Below are 13,833 nucleotides of genomic sequence, written 5' to 3'. Positions count from 1 at the left end.
TAAATAAATCTAAAAAGAAGATATGACAGAATAGTGTGTTAATTCTTTTTGTGTCCCAATTAATTACTAAGATAGAAAGATACAGATTGGACTCTGTCTTTAAAGCAATGGAATTTTATGATAGAGGTAGAGCCTTCCTCAAAGAAAGAAGTCCGGGATTCCAACCAGAATAGTGTGTTAATTCTCTAACTTTTGACCAGTATTTTCTGAGGCACCATTTGAACCTGCTGGTCCTCTCACCTTTTCCATTGCTTACCCCTTATTCTGGGAAACCTGGACAGACTTGCAGAATTTAGCCCTTCAGTCACTGGTCAAACCTGAGGAACTTGGAACAAGCAGTTTCCTTGAGGTTATTCAGAAGAGCTTCAGAAAAAAAATACATTATCTCCATGGGGAAACTGGCACCCACAAATTATCTTCTTTCTCCATCCCAGGTCTCCCACTCTGAGAATGAATGTCTGCATTTTAAGATTCTCAAGCATTTTGAAGTTGGCTTCATTCAACCAGGATCAGTCAAGGTGTACAGCTACTACAATCTAGGTAATGGCAGACGTATTGAACACCCCTTCATCCTCCTAATTTCCCCACAACAACAGCAACCCTGTGGAGTGAGTCAGGTTGAGAGAATGATTTGCCCAAGTTCACCCAGCTGGCTTTCATGGCTAAGGCGGGACTTCACTCACAGTCTCCCCCTTTCTAGCCTGTGCCTTAATCATTAGACCACACTGGCTTTTCCCAAGGAATTCAACATACTGGAGCTTGGCAAAATTAGAAAAAATCCTAACAACAATTGATAGTTTGTAAACTAAACTATTTTTGACTTTCCAAAAATCTCTTTATAACCATTTTATAAAGGCTGAAGTGAAAAATGAATTATTTGAGAACATTGAAAGATATTGACACAGAGCTCTGTCTGATGTTTTGGCAGCCTTCCAGTCTGAGCTTCTTTTGCTTGCCTCCTGAGGGGCAGAGAACAAAGCTGGTGGGGTCTAGGACAACTCGCCACTGCGAACTCGCCAAGGCCAACTTGCCATGGGACAGCTCCCCATAGAGCAAGAGTTACCCTAATATCAAAGCAATGGTAGAATACAATCATTAAAGAAAGTATGCAAAAGGAGGCACAAAGTGAAATGTGAATGGCAAAAAATAAAATCATGTTTTAATTATTTTTAAGAGACTAAGGAAGCTGTGCTTATCATGGCTGAGGAAGAGTTTTCCCATTCTAATTAATATTTTGAAAATTCATTATGATTTTTATTTCTGAATACCATTTTCATTGCAGCTCTTTAACCACAAAATGTGCAAAATTATGAAAATACTTTAGAGAAAATTACCTGTATATAGCAGGCAAAATTGCAAAAAGGCCTTTGTTTGGAAAAACATACCCCCAAATAACATATACATTTATAAAATGTTAAAAGAATGTAAAATAACGGTTTAAAAAATCTCTAATCCAACTAATCAGAGCTGAAATATTTGCAAAATTGAAAAACCAAAATCAACAGACACACATGCCCAGTTCTAATTCGGTTTTGTGGGCAGCACAGATCAACGGATTGTGCTTTAATTTCAGGAAAGGATATGCACACCCAAGACATTCTGCTGTGCAAAGCATTTGCACTGATTTTGCATATAGGTGCAATCCTAAGATCGCCTGCTGTGTCATAGGGATACCTAATTTACCTGGGAGGTCAATTTGCCCCCATTTTGATCCCACTCTTGCTAGGTCTTGTTAGCTTCAGTGAAAATACGACATTATTGGCCTGTAATCTCATTTATAAGGCCTCCATCATCCTCATTTACCAACGGCCATGGGACGCTGCAACCGTTTAAAGGCATAGCAGTGCTAAAAATAACTTGCATTTACCACCATTGTAGAATCCCTCAATCATGTGATTGCCACTTTGAAATTAGCATATTTGCCTGCAACAATACAGTACAGTTTGGAAAGTGGAAGTAAAATTGTAAGTGACAGTCATGTAATTTTTCACTTAGCAACAGCATCCCTTTGCTTAACAATCAAAGGGGAAATAAATAGCGCCCAAGTTGCTTGTCCCAATTGTGATTACTAAGTGAAAACAATAACAATACTGTATTTTAGAATTGGTATGGCTAATATCAGAGCGGGGGGTGTTATATGTAACACTGCACAGAAGCTCCCTAAAATTGGAGGCATTGGTTTTATAATAGACTGTAAGAATTATGACTATATAGGTAGTCTTACGGCAAAATAACTCCCGTTTGATAAACTGGATTCAGACTTACAACCACATGGTTTGCTTAATAAACATGTGATTCACTTAACAACTGCAGTGACTCACTTGAAGGACCATAATTAAAATGGTAATAAAATCAAGTTTAGTCATGTGAAGACTCAACAATTAACAGCAATGATTTACGATCAGAATTCAGAGCTCAATTATGGTTATAGGCTGAGAACTATCTATAGTCTATTTTAGGCTGTCAAAAAGTGGCACATACAAGAAGGCATCAAAGGGGGCTAAAATGACAAATGTGAACATTATACTGTCACACCACATGCCCCATCCCTTTTGTTTGTTAATTGTGGCATTGCGTGCATGCTCAAAACTTGCAGTGCAATACCATCTGACAAAAGAAGCAGAATTCTACAGATGTTCATGTTCCAACTTCCTAACACCATTAGATAATGGGATATCTTCTCTTATCTTTCTTATTGCATTGTAGGGCTCTGTGCTTCTTGGGTAAATGCTTAACAAAGTTCAATCAGCCAATCAACATTCTTAATAAGTTTCCACTGCAGTGTCAAGTCAGATGTGCCCCAAATTGGAAATCTCCTTGAGAAAAATGGGTTATTCTTTGTTCTTCTAAGTAATTATATCTATAATCATCATAAATTTCTTTTTTTATTGAAAAGTTTTATAAAAATTACAATATTATCCCCCTCAACCCACCCTTGACCCACCCTCCCCCCACTTCCCAGAGCTGATTACAGGGTTACAGATATATAATAATCATAAACTAACTAACATTAACCAACTATATAAATAACCAAATACATAATACGCTTTAACTCCCATAACATAAATACAAGCAAACTAAGATATCCAAATTATTAAACAATACTAATGCTAAATATAATAACAATATCATATAATTAAAACTAATAATAATAAAAAGGAAATAAACTATAACAATCTAAAATTTACTCATAAGCTAAATGGAACTTTTTAGTCCCATATTTATTCTGGATATAATCTATCCATCTTCTCCAAACCGAAATGTACCTTTCTTGTGAATGATCCTTCAAATAAGCAGAAATCTTAGCCATTTCTGCTAAGTTTGACACTTTAAGCATCCATTCTTCTATGGAAGGCAAGCAATCCTTCTTCCAATATTGCCCTACCAATAACCTTGCAGCTGTTATCAAATTCAACATTAAATTAATTTCTTTAGTATCACAATCTGTAATAACCCAATAAAAATAATTGTGGAGTGAACTTTATTTTTCTCTTAAAAATCTTGAATGTTGCTACAAGTCCACCAAATATGAAAATAAGTAGCATCCAAGCTACCACATCTCCAGCATTTATACTGTAAATTAGGATACATGCAAGACAACTTTTTAGGGCCCAAATGCCATCTATAAAACATTTTATAAAAATTTTCTCTTAAATTTTGGGCCTGAGTAAATTTTACATTTCTAACCCACATTATCTCCCATATATCCAATGGGATCGATTCTTGAATATTTTGGGCCCACTTTACCATACAATCTTTAACTAATTCCGTTTCCGAGTCCAATTCTATTAAAGCGTTATAAATTCTATTTATATGTGCTCGTTTTGAATCTTTGAACTGTTTTACCAAATTTTCATCTATTAGAGTAATACCAACCTTTTGATCTACCTTCCACCTGGCTTGCAATTGAACATACTGAAACCAAGACTGTACAATATTTTCTTGTTTTAACTCAGCTAACGACTTTAATTGCCAATCACTCTCTACCAATCTAAGTAAATCCTTATAAGAAATCATATCCAAATTTACACCCATGGATACACTCTCTATCGCGTGTCCAGGAATCCCCCAAATTGGTATTTTATAATTTAACTTATAATAATACTTTTTCCAGACACGCAATAAAGCACTTCTTAAAATATGAGATTTTAAAGCCTTATCAACTTTTTTATTTTTTTTATTTTATTCCTGGTCAGCTCTGTCTGCCTTAAAGTCAATCCCAAATCACTATAATCCGCAGATGTGGATGCAGCATCTAGCTTCGCCCCTGCAATTCAGAGCAAAGGCGTCCTGGACTCGGAGAAAGCCTCGGGCTCCGTGGGAGCTCTCAGCCTCCGACCCCCAGATATTTCTGGAAGGTTCCAGGGAGCTCTACCTCTACCCGAGGAAAGCTCACCTCCCCTTCTTCTCCCGAGGGGGAAGTTTATGAGCCATGGGACAGCTGATTGTCATAGTCTCTGCGGACCTAACAAAGCCTCAGGATGGGCGGCCAGAGAAAAGCCGCCATTTGATTTCTTGATGTGATATATGGATATAATTTTTAATTCTTCCTTTAGATGAACAATGCACCAAGTTCTACCATCCAGATAAAGGAACAGGCCTTCTCAATAAGATATGTCATGGTAACATTTGCCGATGTGCAGAAGGTAAGTTGGGATACACCAAGCTGGTAGGAATAGCCAACTACCCTGGAAGATAGAGTCAAAAATCCAGATGAATCTCAACAGACTTGAGATTTGTTGAGATTTGCCTTATCTAACAAAATGAAATTCAATGTAGAGAAAAAATAAGGTTCTACATTTAGATAAGAAAAACCAAGTGCACAGGTATAGTATAGGTGATACTTGGTTCAATACTAATAACTGTGAGAGAGATTTTGGAGTCCTACTGGACAATCACTTAAATATGAGCCAGCAGTGTGCTGCAGCTTCCAAAAAAGCCAATGCAATCCTAGGCTGCATTAACAGAGGGATGGAATCAAGATCATGTGAAGTATTAGTACCACTTTATAATGCTTTGTAAGACCACACTTGGAATACTACATCAAATTTTGGTCACCATAATATAAAAAAGATGTAGAGATTCTGTAAAGAGTGCAGAGAAGATCAACAAAGATGCTTAGGAGGCTGGAGGCTAAAATATATGAAGAATAGTTGCAGGAATTGAGTTTGTCTAGTCTAGTGAAAAGAAGGACTGGGGTGACATGATAGCAGTGTTCCGATATCTAAGGGACTGTCATGAAGATGAGGGGTCAGCCTCTTCTCTGAAGGCATGACAACAAGCAATGGATGGAAACTAACCAAAGAGAGAAGCAACCTAGAACTAAGTAGAAATTTCCTGACAGTTAGAACAATTAATCAGTGGAATGACTTGCCTCCAGAAAGTGGTTGCTCCAATACTGAAGGTTTTTAAGAAGAGATTAGACAATCATTTGTCTGAAATGGTATAAGGTTTCCTGCCTCAACAGGGAATTGGATTAAAAGACCTCCAAGGTCCCTTCCAACTCTATTATTCTGTTATTACTGAATTATTATTTCAGAGCATAATAAACCTGGTGTTAGAGTTGCTTTTGAAAAATGCGGTGTTTTCTTTGCTCCTGAAATACAGTACAAATCTTATGTGATTTTCTCTTCAGAGAACATAAGACAGTGCAAGCATTTGAAATACCACATTTCACCCTCAAATACCACATTATCAAGTAATTATGTAGATTAGTTCTAGAAGGGGTGTCAAACTGCCAGCCTGTGGGCCGGTTGCATCATGCAGAGGCCGGGCCCACCCCAGCTCTGTCAATGTGAAAAAATTCACGATACGTCATGACACATCACATGACATGGTGAATTTGACACCCGTACTCTAGATAGTAAGGTCTCGCAATTTAATTAGCATTACTTGTTTCTTATCAAACACATATCTTCTAAAAATTAGATGTTATCTGCTCTGTGCTGGCTCCTTTTTGCCCTAGCAATGTCTTTTAAATGGGAACATGTATCCTCAACAATCAATCAAACATGTTGTCTTCTCTTTTCTCCTTCTGAAGAAACTTGTTCCTTGCTCAGCAAGCAGAAGGATGTTAATCTGCGATTACGAATTCAACAAGCCTGTGGGCCAAATGTGGATTATGGTATTTATATTGTAGAATCTTATTAATAAGGTGGTGGTGTCTTTCATTATTAATGGTCTACTTTTAATTATCAAGAAGTCATAATTTGGAGCAGCCATTTTGAACTTATTCATAATCAGATGGATTTTTTTTACCCCTGGAATACATACTGTATGCTCATCCTGCAGTGATATTTTTCTAGTTTACATGGTGCTCCTTGTTGGTGTTTTTATTGAATCTCTGGTGTAGCATAATAGTTCATGGCTCCTGGAAATGGATCTGGATCAAGGAGTAAGCAGAGCTAAAGCACCGAGATTCGGAGAACATTTCCATGCTCCTCACTTCCACTTCAATTTCAATCCTTCAAAAAGCAGCATGCAGCCAAACTGCAATTGTCTGCATGGCCCCATCCTCAAAACCCAGGGGCTAAACACTACAGTACTGTGAAATGGAGTGAGGTGAAAGTTTTCACAAATGGGGGACAGGACTGCTTGGAAGCTTACTGTTAGCCCTTCGAGGTAGTCCAGAGAAGAAGAGCAGCCGGGTGCATCAGCAGAATCTTTAGCATAAGGTTACATTAAGTGGATTCCTGAAGATTTCTCCCATCCTCTCTTTCTAGTCTCCGGAAAACTAGGGAGGGTCCCCTCTGAAAGACTTCCTGTGCTTTTCCCACCCCCACAGGCTGAGCTGCCTCTCATCAGCCCGTCCCCTAGATAGGCTGCAGGTCCTCCTCTTGCCTCCCAAGGTCATTCCAACAAACCTGTAATGGTACCCGGGAATGACCTTGGGAGATGACTGGACAGGGGGCAGCTTAGCCTGCAAAAGGAATTCAGGTGTGGCAAACGTCTCCCAAAAGACCCTCCCTAGTTTCTTGGGCTGTAAAAGGGACAGGGAAGTAATGTACTGCCAGTCTTGGAAGATTCTGTTAATGCAAGCTTACAATGAAGTAATTTTAGTCCATCTGGCCCTGTCTGGACTACCTCACATGACTGATAACACTATCACACTCACAAAAACACAGCACCTCAAGAGAAAATACACAATTTGCTTCCATGTACCCCACAATGGGGTACTCAGTGGCCTTACCTGAGGGATTCTAGACTGCCATAAAGATCCAGCCTGGAAGTGCCCATAGTCTAGGTGGAAATGTTAAGAGTACCTGTCCCAAAGCTGTTTTTCTGAAAAGCAGCTGGACTTTCTTGGTAAGAAAGAAAATCCAGTTGCCTTTTGGAACAGCATGTTTGGGATAACCATGACCTGAATGATTGAGAATGTCTACTAAGCACTATAAAAAATTAATAAAGCATTTTTTTAAAAGAGAATGTCTATAGACAACTAGGAGCATCTGTGCCTCATGATTATACCACTCATGATGAAAAATAATCAGCTGTCTTAACAAGTATTATTTCTGTCTTTGTTCTTAAAAGTCTACAAAGCCAAGTTGCTTCGCATAGAAGAAAAAGATGGTAATGATATCTATCTCATGGAGGTTTTAGAAGTTGTTAAAAGAGGTAAGAATTTTTCCCTAAAGCAAAGCAAATATTAGATAGTGAAAGTTGAAAGTCTGAAAGCTCATTTGAACCCCATTTTAAAGTTCACAGTAGTCTATTTGATTTGATTTATTCAAGTGCCACCCCCTCTTACTTATTGACAATGTACAATAAAATCAAACAAAATAATAAATGCAATAGAGCAAAATTGCTATTGGAATAGGAAAAAAGAATAAAGAGCAAAAACAGATGCTGAATCCAGCTGTTATCATCCATAACCCCAAATGTATCTGAAATGAGCCCAATCAACCTAACTCACAAGGCTTGGAGCCAGCTCTTGAAGCTTTCTAGAAGGCCAACATGGTGGGAGTTACCGAGATATCAGGGGAACTTAGAATAAAATAGAATAGAGCTGGAAGGGACCTTGGAGGTCTTCTAGTCCATCCCCCTGCTCAAGCAGGAGAACCTATACTATTTCAGACTTCACCTATCTACACATGTGCTTCAGTAATTCCTTCAAACCTCCCTTATTCATACCTTTATGAATTATCAAAAGGACTATGGGATAGCATACAACTTAACAAATCAATGTTTCTTAAAGCAAAATTTCCCTTTTAATGCTTCTAGTTACAGTAAGGATGCACAAATGGATGAAGGTCTGGTGTATTCTTTTGCTTGTAAGAGGAGCTGCCTTTAAATTGATCACTCTTTTTTCTGTGTTTTAAAGAGAGGAAACATTCCTCATCATTATCATTGTTATTCAAACTCATGATAGGGTTTTTCTAAACAGAATGTTTCTGTTTTAAATAAGGATTCAGGATTTTGTCTGTGAGGATGAGGAACTAGGGATGAGTTACACCAGAAAAAGAGGGAGGAGCCATTTTTATCATTCTACCAGTTTTCTGTATCCTGATCAATCTGCTCCAGTGAGTTAGAAGATCCTCCAACGAGTGTGGGAAGGATCTGTTGTAGTTGGGGTTGCCAATGGCCTCACTTCACTCTGCAAAAAAGGCCTCCCTTTCACTTCTCTTGACAGGAATCTTCTCTGGATGATCCACAGACAGATGAGGTTAGCCTGAAAAGTGCTCCAGTACTGAGATAGGGAACTGGTTTTGCAATAGTGGCCAATATCTGTAGCTCAGGTGTAGGATGAGGGTGAAGGTTCATTCTCCAAGCTTGTGGGTTGGTTTCTAAATGTTTCATTACCAGGCTAGGTAACATCTTCAGCGGAGTTTAGGTGATTTTCTGTGTTAGTGCTAGTGTTCTATTTATAAGGACTTCAAGTGTGGATGTGTCAAGTGAGGGTCATGTGATGAGTCTTCAGAGAGACGCTTCTGATGGGTCTTGTGATGGGGATGTTACTTCAGGTCAGGGTCATTGGAAGGTATGAATTATCAGTGGGTTGGGGTGAGTCATCAGTGTTTTTTCAGTATCAGGTGCTACAGTATCTTGTGTGGCTTATAATTGACTATTATGAGGGAAAAGGTAGAGAAGGTGGTTTCCTTCCCCCAGGGTGATAAATATGGTTCAGTAGCAGTTGAAGAAAGTACCAATGCGCTCACTAAATACAGCTATTCCCTCTTCTCTGGTTACATAACATTATTTGCCAATGTACAGCAAGAACATTTCCCTATTGAAATATTTATTCAGATTTTATCTAATTTCTGCAGGCACTGACCGAAATCCACAAGCAAAGCCCCGCCAGTATGTCAGTCAAAGGAAATGCCAGGAGGCTCTGAATCTGAAGGTGAACAATGATTATCTGATCTGGGGTCTCAGCAGTGACCTGTGGCACAAGAAAAATGAGTATGTATTTCACTAATATTTTTATTTTTTTTAAATTATAGATTTTGTTGTTCTGCTATCAAATTCACAGAACACCTAACAATATATCTACAGTACCCTATTGTGTTACATCTTTGAAAGCAACCATAATCTGAATCTATTAAGATGATGATGATGATGATGATGATGATGATGATGATGATGATGATGATGATGATGCTATCCGTTTAGTCGAATCAGCTTTTGGCAATTTTATGGTTCAGGTCCCAAAGGAGGTTTTTCACAAGGGAAAGGGATTTTGTTGCCTTTTGAAAAAGCACTTTTGGGACAACAATGACCTGGATGACTGAGAATCTCTATAGACATTTAGCTATAGTACAGGTCTCTCTACATCTTCTGATCTTGCACTATTTATTTGACTTTTTCTGTGTTCTGGCTAGTGTCAGCTTTGATAGTGTTCAGCCATCGTGTTCTTTGATGACCTGGTTTCCTTTTACCACTAATTCTTCCAAACATAATTGCTTTCTCTAGTGAATTCCCCCACATGACGTGGCCAAAGTAAGTGATACGCAGATTTTGTCTTCTAGTGACATCTCTTGTATTATGCGCTCCAGTACTTGCTTGTTAGTCACATGTGCTGCACCACAGCTCAAAGAAGAGGTTTTCTACCTGTGTTGCTTTTTTAAGGCCCAGCTTTCACAACCATAAGTAGCTTCAGGGAACACAATAGAGGGGACTAACCTACATTTGGTTGCCAGGGTGATGCCCTTGTTTTTCCATATTCAGCTCATGTTCATCATTACTGTCCAACCCAGCCCTCTATTTCCAGTTCTGTTGCAGTAGTCATTGGGGCATAGACTTGGACAACTGTGATGTTGAGGGACTTGGCATGAATTCTGGTGATCATAATTTGGTCACTGACTGTTGAGAAGCTTTCCATTGCTCTAGCAGGTTTGTTACTTATAATAAATGCCGCTCCGTTTGTTTTCCTAGTATCATGTTCTGAATAATAGACAGTGAAGTCCTCAGACTGGAAAAAAGCTATTGTTCAACCAGTGTGGTTCACTGACACCAAGGAAATAAATTTCCAACTTGATCATCTCACATTTGACAATATCTAATTTACCCTGACTCATTCCTCCAACATTCCATGTGGCTATCTGTATATTGGTACAACACAGACATTTGTTTCTGCCATAGGCTGCCTCAGCAACTGGGATTCCTGTTATCCTATCATTGGGCACCCTATCTGACGTGTTTGAGACCCTTTCCATAGAATTTTACATAGACTCTTTCTATAGAATTTTGAGTTTTTTGCAGAGTAGGTTGCCAGGTCTTTCTCCAAACCTGTAACTCATTTTTCGATAGCTGCCCAGGGACAGCAATTGCCATGGTTATTGTTAACCTGGGCGATGATCGGCATGGGATTCTTTTTCTGTTATCTCATCATGATTCTGTGTTTATGGATCCTCTTAGTCTGACTCCTCAGTTGAGACCTGGGTGACCCTTCTGGTATACTTTCTGGTGGTATACCTCCAGCATAGCTCTCAATCTCAACAGAACACATGTCCCTTCCCTGCAACAAAGGGGGTATCCACATGGAGGGGTCTGTTAATATAAAAGTAATCATTCTTTCTCAGATTTATCAAATACTGCAGAAAACTTCTGTAGGTTAGATGTGACATTGTGGGGAAGATTATGGAATAGCTAACTAGGATTTTTAGATCCCTTTATGTATGGGCAGCACCCTCTCCTCAAGCAGCATCTCTCTGGGAATATCTAAAGCTTTTGCCCAGATGCTTCAAGCCACAGAGTCGGTATGCTCTATGTCCTGCTGAAGAGCTGTGTTTGCCTGGAGGGGTCTTTTCTATTACAAACCTCAAGTTTCCCAGTGCCTCCAGATCTGGCCTGCAAGGATCTGCACATGTGAGATCTTTCACTCAGCAAAGAATGAAAGTTGTCTGTATCTCTTTGGTACTGTCAAATTTTTGCAACCCAGACCTATTAGGCCCATCCATCCCATTCACTTTGTGCTGAATTATTTCCACCATTGTTTTTATAGTACAGACAGCTTAATAGGGGAAGGGTTGCATCTAGTTGTTCCTCTCTAAACACTCAACATATGCATGAAAGAGAGTGAGTAGATTATCACTGTATGTCAGGGGTGTCAAACTCAATTTCATTGAGGGCTGCATCAGCATTGTGGTTACCCTTGAGGGGCTGGGTGGGTGGGGCCAGGGTGGGCGTGGCCTACTGGATGGGTGTGGCTGTATTTCAGCATAGATGACCACCACAAAATTGTACATTGGCTCCTGATGGCCTGGGCCGGAGCCAAGGCAGTGGGAGCCGTTCCCTCACTGTTTCCAGGATGGCTTCGCGGGCTACATGAAACCACTTCACGGGCCGGATCTGGCCCCCGGGCCTTGTGTTTGACATGTCTGCTGTATGTTTACGAACATACATCTGTTGTTTTAGGTATTTTTGGAAGCATTAGGGTTGATACTCATTTACCTCAAAAATATCAAAATACTATTTCGGTGTTTTAACTGTCCAAAGGAACATAAGAATTTTCTCATTTTTATCTAACACTTCTTAAAGTCTTCCTGAATGTAGCTACCACAAGCCTGATGCATTCTATTCTCGTTGCCTGGCTGAATTTGAGAAATTCCAGCTGTGGCCCATTGGAGGGGGTTTTCATTCCATTTGAATTCCACAAATATACTTACCATGTTCTGTTGATAGTATACATCTGTAGAATTCATATCCAATTTTCTGTTCTACATCTCAACTGAAATACGTAAAGTCTTAGACTGGGGAGAAACAATCTATGAGACAAAACTAATTTATCATTGAATTCATTCATTTGTTTGTCACATCTGTATTACTGCCAAATCTTTCAACTCACAAGGGTGTATTTTTCCACTGTTTTAGCAATGTTTTATGGCGGCAACCATTTGAAATTTCCAGAATTCACTCGTTTCAGGATTTGGGTTTTAAGAAAAAAGAAAAAATTCTTCTCTCATCCCAAAATCAAAATTGAAATTAAAATGCCATATTTAAAAGGATGAAATGATTAAAATGTATAAATGGATTCAGCCCAGCACATTGCTCTAACAGAAGACAATTGAACTAATTTCCTTTACAGGGCTAAGTTTTAAGCTATTCTCTTTCCTCTTTCTAGAATTTCCTACATCATTACAAAGAACACCTGGATTGAGAGATGGCCAAATGAAGATGAATGTCAGGATGAAGAATTCCAGAATTTGTGTGAAGATTTTGCTCAGTTTTCTAACACACTGACTATTTTTGGCTGCCCTACTTAAAGTACAGAAGAATCAATGATAGGAAGGAAATTCTCAGAAGACAGATTTTTGAGCCAATACATATATGTTACTTTGCCTCTTGATTTTTTAGTTTTCTGTCATCTTGCTCTGCTATTTTTCTTGTTTATACATAAAATAAATAATTGATTTATTATTTGGTATCCTGTTGATTATTAATAAGCAATGATGTTTCAGGATTACTATTTTTTCTTCTTCTGATCCATCTAATAATTGAATTTTTCTGAGAAGATTATAAAGTACTGTTTTAGTGATGGATGAATGAGTAGGTGGGTGAATATTAACTGGGACTGGTGAGGTTGGAGGAGAGAATTAAGTGGCACAACTCAACACGATGCAGGATAGAAATTTACTTCCTTGTAATTTTATCCCAGTAATTTGAATAGGTAGCTCTCTGCATGTTGCTGAGTTTCCACCAAAGGCAAAACTCAAAGTGCTTTTTCATTTCCTGCAAATTGCAAAGGCATGCCCATATATAATTGTCCAATGCATATAGCTTTCCATCAATTACAAATTGCATAACAAATTGACATATGGGTCACAAAAGAAACATTTAATATAATTTGCAGCTATCCCCACTTTAATGTTCTTCAAAGTTATATATAATGAGCAGTAGTGGCACAGTGGTTAAAATACAGCATTGTAGGCTAATTCTGTTGACTTCCAGTAGTTTGATTTTCATGGGCTCCAGGTTGTCTCAGCCTTCCAAGGTCAGTAAAATGAGGACCCAGATTGTTGAGGGCCAATATGCTGATTCTGTAAACTGCTTAGAGAGGGCTGTAAAGCACTATGAAGTGGTATATAAGTCTAAGTGCTATTGCTAATGTATAAAAAATGAGAAATATTGATTTTAGAGCAAAAACCAAGTATTAATCAAGGAGGGTCAGAGTACTGACTGTCTACAGCAGGGCTTTTCAACCAGTGGTACAGGTGCCACCTGTGGTACATTGGCACCTGGCAGGTGGTACGCGAACATCCTAGAAAAGTAGTAGCACGGGAGGGGAATGAGCTGAACTGGTGGCAGCACCACACAAGCCTGAGCGAGAGATGGCTGGAGCTGCAAGGCTGTCAGAGCTCAGCGGAAGTGCCAGGATCAGCGCCAGGCTCCAGCTGG

General features: G+C 39.0%; 1 protein-coding gene across 1 annotated transcript in view; it reads left to right on the top strand.

The window, feature by feature from the left end:
* Window positions 1–12,801, top strand: part of LOC310635553 (venom factor-like) — a 156,409-nt gene extending 143,608 nt beyond the window's left edge. The window contains exons 35-40 of the mRNA XM_083354609.1: window positions 435–540; window positions 4,557–4,646; window positions 6,041–6,124; window positions 7,531–7,614; window positions 9,264–9,399; window positions 12,560–12,801. Of these exons, the coding sequence (XP_083210735.1) occupies window positions 435–540; window positions 4,557–4,646; window positions 6,041–6,124; window positions 7,531–7,614; window positions 9,264–9,399; window positions 12,560–12,701 (642 nt within the window). The 3' untranslated portion in view covers window positions 12,702–12,801. The remainder of the gene's footprint in view (window positions 1–434; window positions 541–4,556; window positions 4,647–6,040; window positions 6,125–7,530; window positions 7,615–9,263; window positions 9,400–12,559) is intronic.
* The last annotated feature ends 1,032 nt before the right edge of the window (window positions 12,802–13,833 follow it).

This window comes from Vipera ursinii (assembly GCF_947247035.1).
Source record: "Vipera ursinii genome assembly, chromosome: 2".
NCBI lineage: Eukaryota > Metazoa > Chordata > Lepidosauria > Squamata > Viperidae > Vipera > Vipera ursinii.
This window is presented reverse-complemented; position numbering and strand designations above follow the sequence as displayed.